Source organism: Pistacia vera, unplaced genomic scaffold (assembly GCF_008641045.1).
Source record: "Pistacia vera cultivar Batoury unplaced genomic scaffold, PisVer_v2 Contig425, whole genome shotgun sequence".
Lineage (NCBI taxonomy): Eukaryota > Viridiplantae > Streptophyta > Magnoliopsida > Sapindales > Anacardiaceae > Pistacia > Pistacia vera.
Window position 1 is genome coordinate 220840 of NW_022196252.1, and position 17083 is coordinate 237922.

A 17083-nucleotide genomic window follows, 5' to 3' on the forward strand; every position below is an offset into this window, starting at 1 on the left:
TTTTTACTTTTTCTCCCCTTCATTTCTCTCATTTTTTTCTACTTTCTTCTTATTGCTTGGATTGCTCAAGAAGATATTCCTGAGGTTACAAGGTAAGATGATACTTTTTTTTTTTTTTTTTTTTTTTTTTTTTTTTTTTTTTTAAAGTTTCTTTAGCTTTTTTAATTAATGAAAGATCATGAGCTATGAGTTTTTGTTGAGTTTAATAAATAAGTTTAAATTTAGAAGATTAAATTCCTAGATTTTGATGTGAGTTTTGATTTAATTTTATTTATTGTTGAGGTATGAGTTGATTAATTATTGTTTATAAAGTTGGGTTAGATAAATTTTAGATAGTTATTGAATTAAGTTTGAATGAGTTTAAAAAATTGATGAAACTCTAAGTTGTAGAGATTTGAGGATTTGGTTTAATTTTGATAAATATGTTAATTGTTTAGCATTTAGAGTTAGATTTGATGAGTTTTTATGAGATTATGAATAATTTTATTAGGTTAATATAAATTGTTTAAAAAACTTAAGTTATAAGATTTGAGATTCGATTCATAGTTGATATTTTGACTCCACTGACTAAAAATCTTGGCTACATCCCTAATTGTAGCCATATTAATTACAGAATTTCACCCTTCACAATCCACATAATACAAAAGAAAACCTAACCCCATCAACTTTCGCTTTTCACCAATTTCCCTTTTATCTTTTGACCATAGAAAATCCAGCGGGTTGGATCCCCACCAATTTCCCTGTTTTTTTTTTTTTTTTTTTTTTTTGGGGTCCAAAGATAGATAAAAGAATCAGATAGTTATATAAATAATTCAATAATCTAATAAAAAAAAATATTAGGTTGAACTCGTTTTGAAAGACTCCCATACGTATTAAAGTTTATCATTACCACTCAGAACGTTATCATTTTGAAGTCCATGCAAGTGTACAGAAGGTTCACAAGGTAATGCTGATGAGAATTATAAAACATAAGGAATCAAAAGTTAAAAAGCTCTGGACCCAAAGCATAACAACAATGGTAAATTTCCCTCAATCAATGATTTTCAAATTAAATTCATCCCTTATATTTGGTGCATCCAATATGTTTATTCGTTGGTACTTGGATTGAACTCTTCCACTTCTTTCTCATGTTGTACTAGATGCGAACCAGAACTTTTCTCATCCAAGTTGATAATATAAAGAAACAACAAAGGCATATCAGAAATCAAGATCAAATAATTAATATACAAAATAAATCAATGCGCTTGAGCTAGATTCGCCTTTAAATTTTTCGGAAGATTTTAATCCCTTGGAGTATTCTTCCTCTTGCTCGTCGTCTTCATCAAATACATAGGTTCCTCAAACTCGAGTGAACAAGAGACGGATCCCACACTTCTTTATATTCTTTTCAGGTACATGATAATGGTCCGGAGAATTCAAAAACTTCACATGTATTGCTATTATACCCAGTAGTACTTGATCTGACTTAATATTCGCCCTTCCAACTGAAAGTAGTTTTCATCAAATCTCATGTAATCATCAGGGCATTTCACACGCAACTCATACAGAACATTCAAGGAATTGTCCAAACAATCATAATCTTCGGCTTCCACAATGGCACAAAAGACAAAACCCGGAAATTTCTTATGGTTGAATGAACCTTCTGTAGTATTATAAAAGATTAAGTACTTCGGTGTGTGTTTGGTCGGGGGTAATCGCTCATTTCTGAGGTAATGTCATCTTATATTACTTAGATTACTACGTTTGGTTGTCAAATAATATAAGATTCCGATAATCTTCCTATTGGATGATGTTTATGAATTGTAAATAATAGAAGCAGGTTTATAACTAGGAAGTCCAGATGTCTCAATGTAATTGGTCATAGTGATTAGTTATTTAAGAGAAAGATATTAGTTGTAAAAAGGAACAGAATCAATTGAATAAAACTTCTTCTTCCCGACTCTTTCTGAAACTTACATAATTTGTAACATGGTATCAGAGCAACCAATCTTGGGTCAAAACCACCAAATTTCCGCCATATTTTTTCAAAATCGAGACTGAATCAACTCGAATTTTTCGTCTTCACTCAATTGATTCTCAATTTTTCTTCTTCGTCACAATTTTTTCACTAATGGAGTCAAACAACTCTGGGTCTTTTCCTGCTGCAATCATGGCCGCTGATTACAACAGTCCACTGTTCATACATCCTTCAGATACGCCGGGAAGTCAGATTGTAAGTCAAATTTTGACTGGAAGTGACAATTATAGTACGTGGAGTCGTGCGATGAAGATCGCATTACTTGCTAAGAACAAATTAGGGTTTATTGATGGAACCATTGAACGTCCTACTAATCCTCTCCAAGCACAACAATGGGATCGTTGCAATGCTACGGTAATGTCATGGATCATGAACTCTATTTCTAAAGATCTAGTAGCTAGGGTCATCTATGGGACCAGTGCTATGACGGTTTGGCAAGATCTTCAGGAGAATTTTGACAAAGTCAATGGTTCACGAATATACTCAATTATGCAAGACATTGCCACAATGCAGTAAGGTTCGGCCTCAATTGCTGTTTACTATACGAAATTGAAGGTTCTTTGGGATGAATACTCATCTATTGTACCTACCCCGACTTGCACCTGTGCTTCCTCTACCATCTATAAAGAACATGAGAAAACTCAAAAGGTTATGCAGTTTTTGATGGGATTGAATGAAGGATATGCTGCTGTTCGTAGTTCTGTTCTTTTAATGAATCATTTGCCTTCGGTGAATGTGGTATATGGGATGCTCATTCAGGAAGAAAAACAGAGGGGAATTACCCATTCTACTCAAAGTCAGTCTGATGCTGCGACTTTTCTTACTCAGAACACTATTACCCATTCATCTAATACAGGCAATAAAGATTTGCAATCTAAGAAGAAAATAATGCAATGTGACTTTTGCCATTTTAAGAACCACACAATTGATTTCTGTTGGAAGCTTCATGGCTATCCTGATAATCGTAAGAGGAACAGGAATAAGAAAAATAGCACTAATAAATCGCCGATAGCTCATAATACTGTCTATACACCAGAGGAGCAATCTTTAATTTCACTTCAACCTTCACAGCCTTCTGCACCTATCAGTAACCCAATCTTCTCTGCTGCACAATATCAGGAAATTTTGAAGCTCTTGGGCAAAGATGGTTTTCCTATCATTGCAAATGCTGTGCAAGGTATTGATTCCTCCACCAATGTTGCAGGTACTTCTGTTTCTCTTATGGCCTCTGCCCTGAGTAGTGCTTAGATCTTAGATACTGGAGCTAATGAACATATGACATGTGATTTATATTGCTTGAATAATGTGCAACCATATGCTTCTTCCATAAATCGTGATGTTAGATTACCAAATGGTTTGTCTGCTTCAGTTACTCATATTGGTGATGTTTGTCTATCTCCAAATCTTATGTTACATAAAGTCCTTTTTATACCACAATTTAAATACAATTTGTTATCCATCTCCAAGTTTTGTAAAGATAACAATGTCCATGTCATTTTTTTCCCAAAATTCTGTCTGTTTCAGGACCTATGGAGTGGATCGACGATAGCGATTGGTAAAGAGCACCATGGGTTGTACTATCTGATTCAACAACAAAATTCTAGTCTGTTTTCATCATTCAATAAAACCATTACTACATGTAATTCTGTTTCCAGTATAATATGGCATCATAGACTAGGTCATGCTTCTGTTTCTAGGTTGAAATTGATTTCTTCTTTAAATGACCAGTTTATCAAAGATCCTATTTCCCATTGTAAAACTTGCCCTTTGGCTAAGCAATGCAGACAAGCTTTTCCTACTCGTGTTTCTTCTACTAATGCCATTTTTTATTTAGTTCATATTGATATATGGGGTCCTTACAAACATTCTACTTACAATGGTTTTAGATATTTTTTAACTCTTGTGGATGATTATTCTCGTGCCACATGGACATATTTGATGGCCATTAAATCTGATACATTTCATATCTTTAAAAACTTTGTCTTCATGATTAACAATCAATTTAATGTTACCATCAAACGAATCAGGACAGACAATGGTGCTGAATTTTTTAGCACCGATTTTACAACTTTTCTTAATTCACATGGAATCATTCATGAAAGTTCTTGCCCTTATACCCCTCAGCAAAATGGCATTGTGGAGAGAAAGCATAGACACATCCTTAATATAGCCAGAGCATTAAAATTTCAATCTCATATACTTGCCATTATTTGGGGAGAATGTATCTTGGCCTCTACCTATATTCTCAACAGAATTCCTACCCCACTTCTCCAAAATAAATCACCCTTTGAAATATTATATCACAAACCTCCACATATTTCACACCTTCGAGTATTTGGTTGTCTATGTTATGCAAGTTTTTTACCCAAATTAGACAAATTTTCTCTAAGAGCTGTTCCATGTATTTTCATAGGATACCCTCCATTCCAAAAGGGTTATAAGGTGTTTGATCTTCATTCTAAAAAGGTTTTTGTTAGTAGAGGTGTCACCTTTCATGAAAATATTTTTCCATTTGTTGATCCTGCACTCATTTCTCATTCTTTCAAAATGTTTCCTGATAATGGTTGTTTATATAATGAATCAAATGTTTTTGGTGGTGACAATCTTATTGTGGCTATAAATCAAATTCCTATTTTAGACACTTCCACTGGGACCTCAATGGCAGATCCTTCCAATGCTTCTTCATCATCTTCAGGTACTGATTCTTTACCTTATTCTAATTCTATTTCACAGCCTGATCCAAATTTGCTTCGCAGATCTACTAGAATATCTAAACCTCCCATTTGGCAAAAAGATTATGTTTTTTCCTCTAAGTCAAACCATCCTATCTCTAATTTTCTTTCCTATACAAACCTATCTCCTGGTTATCAATGTCTTCTTTCTGCCATCTCCAATATGTCTGAACCCACCACATTCAAAGAAGCCATTCAGGACCCAAACTGGAGGCAAGCTATGGCCACATAAATTCAAGCTTTAGAATCAAATGGAACATGGGAATTAGTTCCTCTTCCACCTGGCAAGAAAGCAATTGGTTGTAAATGGGTTTATAAAGTTAAATTGAAAGCTGATGGCAGCCTAGAAAGATACAAGACTCGCTTAGTGGCCAAGGGATATACTCAACAGGAGGGTATTGACTACACAGAAACTTTTTCACCGGTGGCTAAAATAGTCACTGTTAGAACCATTTTAGCTTTAGCTGCGATGAATGATTGGGGAATTTATCAAATGGATGTGTATAATGCATTTCTTCAAGGAGATTTAAATGAAGAAATATACATGCAAGTTCCTCCAGGCCTAACTAATCAATCTGAGCTGAAACACAAGGTTTGTAAGTTGTTGAAGTCTTTATATGGGTTGAAGCAGGCTTCTAGACAATGGCATCATAAATTTACCACTGCCTTATTAGATAATGGGTTTGTCCAATAAAAAAACGATTATTCTTTGTTTACCAAAACCTCAGGAGATAGTATGGTTATTTTGTTGGTATATGTTGATGACATTTTGATTACAGGAAATAGTTTTGCTGCCATTGAAGAGGTGAAGCAATATCTCAATGACAGTTTCAAGATTAAGGATTTGGGTCAGTTGCGATATTTTCTTAGGATGGAAATCAGTAGATCCAAACATAGTCTGGTCATGAATCAGCGTAAATATGCTCTGGAAATTCTTTCAGAAACTGGTCAGATAGGGTCTCGACCTGCAGACACACCATATGAGCAACATCTCAAGCTAACTTCTCATGAACTTGACGAGCTTGCTGGCACCACTACAGCTGATCCACTTCTTAAGAGTGCTTCCTCTTATCAAAGATTAGTAGGTAAGCTAATCTACCTATGCATGACTCGACCGGATCTTTCTTATTCTGTTCAGCATTTGAGTCAATATATGCATTCTTCGAAGAAATCTCATCTGGAAGCTGCTTATAGAGTGCTAAGGTATCTCAAACAGAGCCCTGGTACTGGTATTTTTTTCCCTTCTAAGAAGAAATATAAGCTCGTAGCTTATTGTGATGCTGACTGGGCTGCTTGCCCTTCAACCAGAAGATCTTTAACTGGTTACTGCATTAAATTTGGGGACTCCTTGATCTCCTGGAAAACCAAGAAACAATCTACTGTTTCTAGATCATCTTGTGAAGCTGAATATCGATCCATGGCCTCCACCTGTTGTGAAATTACTTGGCTCCAAAATCTTCTTCTCGATTTGGGTATCAAACTTCCAGAACCTGCTCTCTTATATTGTGACAACAAAGCTGCCCTACACATTGCTGCTAATCCTGTATATCATGAACGGACTAAACATGTGGAGATTGATTGTCATTTGATCCGAGAGAAAATTGCTAGCAACTTGATTCACACTGCTCACATCTCCACCACTGAGCAACCTGCTGATTTGTTGACTAAAGGGCTCTGCAAGAAGCAGCATCAACTCTTAATGGCCAAGCTTGGTATGCTTGATATTCATCAATCGTTACCAAGCTTGAGGGGGGATATTGGATGATGTTTATGAATTTTAAATAATAGAAGCAGGTTTATAAATAGGAAGTCCAGATGTCTCAATGTAATTAGTCATAGTGATTAGTTATTTAAGAGAAAGAAATTAGTTGTAAAAAGAAACAGAATCAATTGAATAAAACTTCTTCTTCCCGACTCTCTCTGAAACTTACATAATTTGTAACACTTCCAAAACCAAAAGTAATTACTATTGGTAATATAAGAAGTAATCTGATTACGTCCATTTTCTTTGGTAGCGTTTGGTTTAGGGTGATATAAGATTAATTCTGTAATCTTTGTTTAATTTTCAAGATTCCCTCATTTGATTGTCAAGTAATAAAATATTACGTAATCTTTTATTGCAAATAGTGTTTACTGTTGGTAATATTAAGGGTAATCAGATTACCTTCCCAAGGGGTGTTATTTTAAGATTACCGAGGTAATCTTAATTTTGACCCTATTTTGCCCTTAATAATTTATCATTTCGGACATATTTGCCCTCATATGTCTACCAAATAACAATTACCGAAACCCCCTACATTTGAGAATTTAGCTAAAACACCTCCGCCACAAAAAAAGTTTAAAAGTTAACAAAATACCCCCAACCATCAAAGACCACCGTCGGCCGCTAGCCACCACCGCTGGCCGTCGGCGAAATTCGTCATATCGGCACAAGACCGGCAGGATCTTGCCAGTCGTGTGCCGATAAGGACGTTTTCGGCCATGGATTTGTGATCCATGGCCGGAAACAACCAGATCTGGCCGTTTCATGGCCAAAGATGTGGCCGTGAAATGCCACAGATCTGGCCTTGAAAAGGCCAGATCTTTGACCGTTTCACGGCCAAATATCTGGTCTTTTCACGGCCTGAGCTGTGGCCGTTCACGGCCACATCTTTTGCCATGAAATGGCCATATTAACGGCCAGATCTAGCCATGAAATGGCCATATTCACGGCCAGGTCTGGCCGGATTAGGCCTTATCGGCGTACGACCAGCCAGATCCGGCTAGTCGTGCGCCATTACGGTGGCTTCCGGTGGTGGTGGTGGCTGCCGGCGGTGGCTTGGGGTGAGTGGGGGTGATTTTATTACAAATTAAAGTTGTATATGGTTGGATTGTTTTAGTAAAATTTCAAATATAAGGGGATTAAAAGAAATAATTTAAAAAATAATAGAATAAAATAATAATAAAAATAATATTATATTATTATTTAAAAATAAGGGCAATTTAGTAATCTACATAGCATACCTACTCATTTATCCTCCCAACCAAACATATTATTATAACATACCCATCAATTTATTCCAACCCACCAAACACATTTCTCTAAAGATTCCCTAGTAATCTATATTTCCAGTAATACAACATTTCTCAATAATATAACATTCCCTGAACCAAACGCACCCTTTAAGTATCTTAAGATTACATGATAATCTTATGTGGGTGGGGGTGTTTTTGTTAAGTTATAAACTTTTTTGGTTGTTGGGGTGATTTAGCAAAGTTTCAAATGGAGGGGGTTAAATGAAATAATTCAAAAAATAATAATAAAAATAATATTATATTAATATTTAAAAAGGAGGACAATTTAGTAATCTATATATAACATACCAATCAATTTATCCTCTCAACTAAATATATTAATATAACACACCCACCAATTTATTCTAACCTAACTAAACACATTTCTCTATACATTCCCAGTAATTTTCAAGGTAATATATCTTTCCATTATTCCAACCTAACTAAACACATTTCTCTATACATTCCTAGTAATTTTCAAGGTAATATATCTTTCCATTAATATAACATTTCTAGTAATACAATATTCTCTAAACCAAATGTACCCTCAATCTTAAACCACTCTAGAATTGCACTTCCAGGGAAACATATAACACCTTGTGGCTTGCCAGCTTCCTAATACATCAAACATAAAATTGGTTATTTCTAAAATTGTTCATTTGATATCATGTTTTTTTTTTTTTTTATTCGTATAAAAAAAAAGAAAGAGAAATTGAAATCATATTTATGTGAGAGACCGAAAGATACCTTTGCGAATTTGAACTGTTCATATTCATCTAAGTAAATATCCAATACAGAATCATTCAAAATGTTTCGGAGTGCATTCCAATCCAGATTGTCGCAATTAGAGAAGCTAAGTGTCCTTCCGCAATGTCCTTGAATTATTAGATTTGTCAAACCTGATAATGTTTTCAGAAATTTGCAACCACCTGCCCTAAGTTCTTCTATGTTACGTGGAAGCTTTGGTAAGGATTAAACCCTATTACAAAAGCTTATGTGAAAGAGTTGTAACTCAAAAAGGTTCATGGTGTTTGTTGGTACGATCTCAAAATTGTTTCCTTCTAATTCTAGATCTCTGAGTAAGGACAGCTGGTCAAGATTATTGGGAAACTTTGTAAGACTACAGCAATTAAAATTGAGTAATACTAGCCTTACAAAGAGGCATACAAAGACCTATACAAAGAGTCAAATCCAGCCCTTGAAAGAAGGGAAAAAGAGAGAGAGAAAGAGGCAATCATGAATTTCAAGGGCTGGATTTGACTCTTTGTATGGGTCTTTGTATGCCTCTTTGTAAGGTTAGTATTACTCATAAAAATTTAATCTCCTTAAAAATCACAAAGCTGATAGACCAGGTGGTAGTGAACCCGTCATAGATGAACGTTCTTCTCTTATAGAGATTCCATCAGCTTCTAGCACTTCCAAACTTTATAAATCTCCTATGTTTGCAGACAATATATCAAGTTTTGAACAACCAGAGATACAAAAATATTTAAGAGACTTCAACTTTGTGAAATCAAATTCTAGGCCTTCAAAACCATGACATTATTATTTTACTATCAACAATCTTAGATAATCTATCTGTGAAAAAGCATGAGGATTTAGGCTCCGTTTGGTTCACATAAAGTTTTCCCAAAAAAGTTAACTTTATTTCAGCTATTTTCAAAATATTTTTATAAATTATTCAATTTCCTTTAATCCCCCTAAATTTGTTAATTTAACTAAACAACCACTAAAAAAATTTTTAAAAATTGACAAAAACACCCCAATAACCCTAATTTACCAAATTCCGGCCACCACTGTTGGAAGTTGACCGAATTCTGGTGTAATGGTGCACTATCGGCTGAATCTGGCCGGTAGTGCACCGATCTAGCCTTTTCCGATCAGATTCACGTTGGATCTGGCCGGAAAAGGCCAAATCTATAGCCAAAGAGACGGCCAGATCTTTGGCCATAGACAGTCGTTAACAACGGCCAAGATATGGTCGTCATTGACCATCAACGATGGTTGTATCTTTGGCCATCGTTGACGACCAAATGAGGCCATATCTGGCCGTCAATGGTCAGATCTAGCCGCAGATCTGGTCTTTTCCAGCCAGATCCATGGTGGATCTGGCCGGAAAAGGCTATATCGGCGCATGACAGGTAAGATCGAGCTGGTCATACTCTTATAAGGCAACTCTGGACACCCTCCGGCAGTGGTGGCCGGCTGTCTATATTTTTGAGTGGATTAGGGGTGTTTTTGTTAACTTTGAATATTTTATTATAGAGATGTTTAGTAAATAAATAAACATAGGGGTATTTATGTTAATTTTTAAAATTCTACATCGTAATACCCACCCAATTTAATTTTTTTCAAAAGATTATTCTAAAAACTACCCAATAATGAACCAAACGGAGCAGTGTATCTCTCTTATTTTAGATATATCAAAGCTTAGGCCTTGTATTTTATCAGTTCCCTACAATCAAAATCAAATGATAAGTTAACTAAACAATTACATAAAAAATATATATGCCTTCCAAAGCCACCACCAAAGCCCACATAAACTAATGGATAGAGAAATATGAAAGAGTGGTGTTATTTAAGGCTCACTAAATCTCTTTCTAAGCTCCAATTTTAATAAGATTAATTAAAAAACTTAGGTTTTGTAAACTCTATCTAATTATTTCAAAAATACCAATTTTGTAATCTCTTATGTCCAGTTTTATTTAACCCTCACACTTCAAACTATTTTTAATCTAATCTTCTGCTTTTATGAATTAAGGGCAAAAAACAAAAAATTTCATAAGAAAGATGATTGATAAGACAAATCAAAATTCCTTGTTTGCAAACGAAGATAACTCTGCTTTGGCCTTTGTTTGGCTGTATACTAATTCCTTATAGATTTTGTACAAGATTAACCAAATTTTACACTAACCATGACCATGATTACTAGTATCCTACGACACCCGATACATATCATACAATCTCTGTTTTAAAAACCAGACCGGACCGACCGGTTGGACCGGGACCCAGTAGCTTCTCCGGTCCGGTTCAGGTCTTAGGGGGTTTTTGTAATAGTTCAAAATTATAAGGGTTAATTTGTAATTTTGTAGGGGTGTTTTGGAGATATGTCAAAAGTTTAGGGATTATTGGAATTTTGTTGGGACATTTGTGAAATAAATAAAAATTTTAGGGACTAATTTGAACTTTTTTAGGAGAATTTTTGTAATATATTAAAATTTGAGGGATAATATGTAATTTTTAAAAATAAAATTATCGCTGATGTCATTGGTCCAACCGGTTGACCTGTGACCCGGCAGCAAAACGGGTTGCCCTCCGATCTGGGTTTTAAAACAATGCATACGATACGATTCGATACAGGTCGTCAACGATACGTATCAGAAAATGTATCCTAAACTTTTTGATACGTTGATATATATCTCATGATACGATACATATCTGTTCGCATCCTTAAAAATATCGATACAACTTTATTAACTTGGGCCAAAGGCCAAAAACAAATTCGGGTCAGAACCGGGTCACCCAACCCGGTTCACTAAAACCTGCCCAAATTTACCCATTTTGCATGGAGAAAGTGAAGAGGAACATGTGTTGTGCATTTTGCATGATAATAATAATACAAGTGGAGATATAGATATTAACATTGATCTTGCAAATGATATGAAAAGTTGAGAGAAAATGATATAGATTCTTGATTTTATGATTAATTTTGATTATATAATACCATAATTTAAAGCCAATATACCACAAAATTCTTTAATTAATCTTGAGGATGATATTAATTTTTAAAAAATTTTGATTATTTTATTAATTTTTTTTAAAAATGTGTATCCTACAATTCGATATACGATTCGAAAAATTAAGTTTTCGATACACGATACGATAAACGATTTGACAATCATGACCATAACATAAAAACTTGACAGATAAAAGAGTAGTAGAGTTGTGTATGCATTTCTCTGTTAATCGATTGCTTTGTATATTATTATACAGTGACGAAACCAATTAATTAATATATAGAGAGATTAGAAAATTGCCTATAAACTGTTAATAACAGCAATGCAATTAATTGTGTAGTTCTTATGTGTTGTACTAAGTGCACTCATGGGTGTTATATTTGGGGCAAGCCCAAATCCTACACTTCACAGCCAAATAAGAAATGAAGAATTGCAGTGATTACATAAACATTTCAAACTAGACATTACAAAATAAATGTATATCACAAGTTGTGTGTCTAATATAAGTTAATGCACAGATTTGAGGATCTATACAAAATTGTTGATTATTCCTTGAATTTCCTTGCCCTGCTTTTACTAAGCAGTAGGAATGGCGCTACTGCTGCTGCAGATTCTGACCGGACAGCACCTGGATGTAAGTTCTGCCTCATCTATTTTTAATTAGATCCCCTGTCTCGCAACCATGACTAATTGACTACCATTACTTTGAAAGAATCAAAAGCAAAGATAGTACAGAGTGATGAAAACAACAAATCCAGCCAATCACGCAGCTGCAAAGAGAAATACTGAATTAGAGGCCGAGACACATGAATTTTTCATCTAAATCATATGCAAAGAAAAATGTAATAAAACCTTAAACCAATTACAATTTCCAGAATTTGCTTTCGGCAAAAGGAAGTTACAGAAGTTTCAAGAGTTAGGTTTACTGTCAGTGATATGTTCAATTAGACAACTGTCTTTCTTGTTTCGTATCCAAATACTAATAGAGTAAAGATGCAAGGTCATCATTGGGTTAAAGGCTCAGGGCTGACTTTTGGAATTGAAGAGTGGGCTTGTGGATGCAACAACCACTTATGGAGGAAACTAGGAAAGAGACTTCCGATATAGAGCTTGCATTATTAGTAAATACAAAAGATATATGACTAAGCATTAACCTGTTGCCGAATTTCATCCATCCACTGAAAATAATCCAACCCTCCATCTCTATGGGCTTGTCAAAGCTCTGCGTCTGAAAGCGACTCCACACCCTCCTTATAGGTAATAAATTAAATGGTCAGAATAATCCAAAAAAAAAAGTAACTATGCATAATGCTAATTATGAAATAATGCTTTTATTATAAAGGATAAATTTTTTTTGAAAAAAAAAAAAAAAAAAAAAAAAAAAAAAAAAAATGGAGGAAAGATTTTACAAATTCAACCTGCTTAATGTTCTCCAAAGTATGCTCATCAATGAACAGCTTGCCAAAGTAGCAAAGCCTAAATTTTCATCATTCAACAGATCGGCACATGGTCTAACCTGTTCAAAGGCAAAACATAAACTGATAGGCCTCCTATAACTAAACTGTACAAGAAGAAGAAGAAAAAGGGCAGCTTGGGGAATTCAGTGGAAAGGGGCAGTAAGGGGAATTCAGATTAGAAATTAGTTAGGAGGAATCTCCATGTAAGGGAGTGCGGAGAGTGTGATTTCAGTTGTATATAAGGGAGAGCAATTGCTAGCTGTGGATATCAGAAAATCTGGAATCAGTTGGGAGGCCGCTAGACCCTCGAAGTGGTAGCCACCCTTTTTATTTTTCTCTGTCATTGTTATCTTCTACTTGCAGTGTTTGGCCATTTTCAATTCAATATATATATATATCAGTTTAGTTTCCAGTTACAGAGCTGTGTTGCTGAGTTTTCACTAATAGCATTTTATTAAGCATTGGGTTGTGTTCTCATCATAAACTAAATTATTGGCTGCACAAAGCAGCCCACTTCCCTTGTTAGGCAAAGGAAAAACAAATTACTAACTTGTTCGTAAACTAAACTCATCCAGATCTTCTGTCTTCTCCAATTTCCATTTCATGAGTTGGGGACTTCTTTTGCCATTTCTTTGCCTGTTCTATTCTTCCATTTAACCTTCTTTTTAGTGCCTCCTATAAGTTAAGATTATAGTTGAAACAACATTCTCCTAGATAGAGGATATAGAATTTGAATGAATGTATATCTAATTTTACTCCTATTTGAATGTGCTCAAATTGAGGCTCTGCCAGTCAATTAACAGAGTCATAAACACATCATAAACATTTAGGAGCTACAACTGCTAAGAAGACTCAGGATGAATACAAACTTATGCAACGGTGATAATTCCAACCACTACCTCTTCTTTCATCTTGTCATGGAAGGTTGACGCTTATGCAACATGTTAGGAATAATTTGAGGAATACTGATAGCAAGAACTCCATTAAAAGAACTATAATGGAAACTGCAAATGGTACAAACCTGAAAATATCAGTTGCGGACTGCGTAAGTTGTTTCCTCTCCCTTCTAAAAAGACCCTTCTGTCTGGCAAGTTTCAACAGTAACCATAAACATAACCAATAACACTGCATAGTAGACTTGAATGCATCTGCCTAATGGCAGGTTTTCATAGCCCAATATTCCTATTAGACATCTACCTCACCTAATTTTGGCAAGTATATATAATACCATCTAAGTAGGAATTTTAACTTGCTGACTTCTAATGAATACCTTCAGTCGTAATAATATAGCTACAGTCCAAGAAAATGCAAGCACACCTAGAAGGTTCACAAGGTAATGCTGAAGAGAGTTATATATATTTATATATTAATGAATCAAAAGTTGAAAACTAAGTTAAGCAAATCTTTTGCACAATGAATGGATCATAACAAACTATTTTATTGATCACTGCTTCCCTGTGATGGCCTTTTCTGTTTTTGCGTATACTAATGGTCACAACCAAATTATTTATAATACTAGCCTAGACAACAAAAAGAAAAAAGAACTGCAGAGGAGTTGATTACTGTGCAATAAACAAAAAATGGAGAAGAAAAACAGTCTGAAACAAAATAATATTTCCAAAAATTGCTCACCATCTTTAATTGGCCTTCGACATAGATGGTTGTCAAGATATGAAAAAATTGAATTTTCACTAGCAAGCACTTTGAAATTCTCCCAGAAGCCAAGGATCTCATCGGTCCATCTCAGCTGATTCCAAAGTTAGGCCATCTGGGCTCTCCAAAACATCGATTTAAGAAATCAGCTACATTTATTCAAGAGTACAAGATACTGGGTTCTACACTAAAGTTTGTCAGATAGTCAAACCTGGGAAAGCTCATGGACTCTAGATCTTCGTAGCTTTTAACTCCTCAACTTTAGCCATTGAAGGGTGTTTCCGAAAGCTCCACTCATTATACATATCTCTTTATGATACTAGTTCTGCTCCAGGCCACATATCTGCACATGTAACATCAAATCACCACAAATAAGGTAAAAACCAAACATTTGACAAGTATAGATAGGCATAAAAGATGTTATCATGGATGGAAATGTTCTAGTTTCTATACAAAAACTTGTAAGAATAAGAGCGAACTATTTCACATGCCTGTGCTCTAGTATCACTGTTGATGCATGTTCCCCTTTGTTAATTTCATGTCTTGACACATTCATCTTCTTAGGTGTGTCACAATATGCAAAAAGTCAGTACACGAGTTTCTTCTGAATCCAAACTCGAAACCAAGGTGTGTCAGTTAGTTATGCATTATGATTTTCTATATTTAAGTACAAATATATTAGCAAAGATAAAAACTGAAAGCATATATTGGTTGCAGATATTAACTGGTTTACACCAAAAAGTCATACTCAACAATAAAATTAAGTTTTTCAATTTCACTTGTAAAATTGTGATAACTTTTTTTCAAAACAATTTATTGGGTTTTGGATTATCCAAAGTATAAATGAAGGTTGGATGCAATAATTTGAATGAGTTCAGATGATTCTTGCAAACAATATCTAACTATATTAACATACAAATAGATGGGATTTTTATATTTTTCTCTAACTGTAAATATAAGCTAACAAACAACTCAGGATTATAGTTTTGTTGTTACAAAAATAATGTTGCATGAATCCAAGCAGCATATCCTTATATTGCTACATATTATTTTTCCTACCAGAAAGTACCATTCAGCTTCTGCACTTATTCATAGAAATTGAGAGTAAAATAAGGTAGATTTCGGTTAGAAATTGAGACATGGACTTACCAATATATATATAAAATGAAAGTACAAGATATAGGCTTTTCCCTTCAAAAGAATTTCAATTCTTTAGGAAGTCATTCATCTTCATCATCATTTTTAAAAGTAGATCACTTTCAGTAGCTAGGTTCAAATTCATCTGCATCAAAGTAGTCACTTTCACTAGGTTTCATCTTCATCAAAGTAATCACTTCCACTAGATTCTGCTCCATCATTGTCAACAGGGATCTGCGTAGTTGTGGCAATCACATCCATTGTTGATCCGCAAAAATCTTGAGGGAATTCATTCAAATCAGAAGGAAAGCTACTAGATTCATTTGCACTTGGATTGATATCCTTTCTACTTGGACTGAACTCTTCCACTTCTTTCTCATGTAGTACTAGATGCAATCCAGACCTTGCCACATCGAAAAAGATAACATAGTGAAACAACAAAAGCATATAAAAAATCATAATCAAACAATCAATATATAGAATAAATTTATATTAATTGATTAAAAAAAAAAAAAATTGAGTAAAACTACCATGATTGATAATGGATTCAACAAGGCCTCCTGATGTTAAAATGCGACCATTCTGATGGCTCCATAACATAGTTGTTACTTTTGTGTGTTGACCATCCAGGTTCCTAACCTGCATTCTTGAAAAAAGCAATTATGTTTAAAATTATGAAAACATCCGAATCCATTTCAACCAATCCCATTTTTCATATTATTTCTTGTATACCTTATTTCCGGAAACGAATAACTATATTTAAAATCTACATCAAACGCATCTTAATTCACCCTATGCAAAAACCAATAGTTCAAACAATAGTAATACCACACTTATAACTCAAAGAACACACTTTTTACATATTCAATACAACGCAATATCACACTTATAACACAACATATCACCTTCAGGTAAATTCAACAACATTAAAAGGGCAATTTAGTAAAGAATTGAAAAGACAAGATAGGGAGGGACCTGAGGAGCGAGGCACTTGCAGTGGCCGCACCAGGGAGCGTAAAAATCGACCAAGATCAAGCCAAAGGCTGAGATTGCTGATTCAAAGTTTGATTCGTCCAGCTCTATTACTTTGCCATCTCTTTTGAACTGGGTTTCTTCTTGAGAAGAAAATGAAATTGACCCACATGGTAATAAGATCCAAACTTTACTTCTAACCATCTCTCACATATTCGATAACTTCTTATTGCTCTCAAAATTCTCAGATGGGTTTAGTGCGTTGCTGAAAAAACTAGCTGCTTTTTGTTGTAGTTTTGATTTTATAATGTTTGGGTGTACATG

General features: G+C 34.6%; 1 protein-coding gene across 1 annotated transcript; it reads left to right on the forward strand.

The window, feature by feature from the left end:
- Positions 1-2110: 2110 nt before the first annotated feature.
- LOC116143062 lies at positions 2111-2533 on the forward strand. The gene has a single exon (XM_031428482.1). It carries the CDS (start codon positions 2111-2113, stop codon positions 2531-2533), a length of 423 nt encoding a protein of 140 aa, XP_031284342.1.
- Positions 2534-17083: the final 14550 nt, after the last annotated feature.

Coding starts and splice junctions, on each gene's coding strand:
- LOC116143062 (XM_031428482.1), top strand. CDS start 2,111: ATGGAGTCAAACAACTCTGGGTCTTTTCCTGCTGCAATCATGGCCGCT.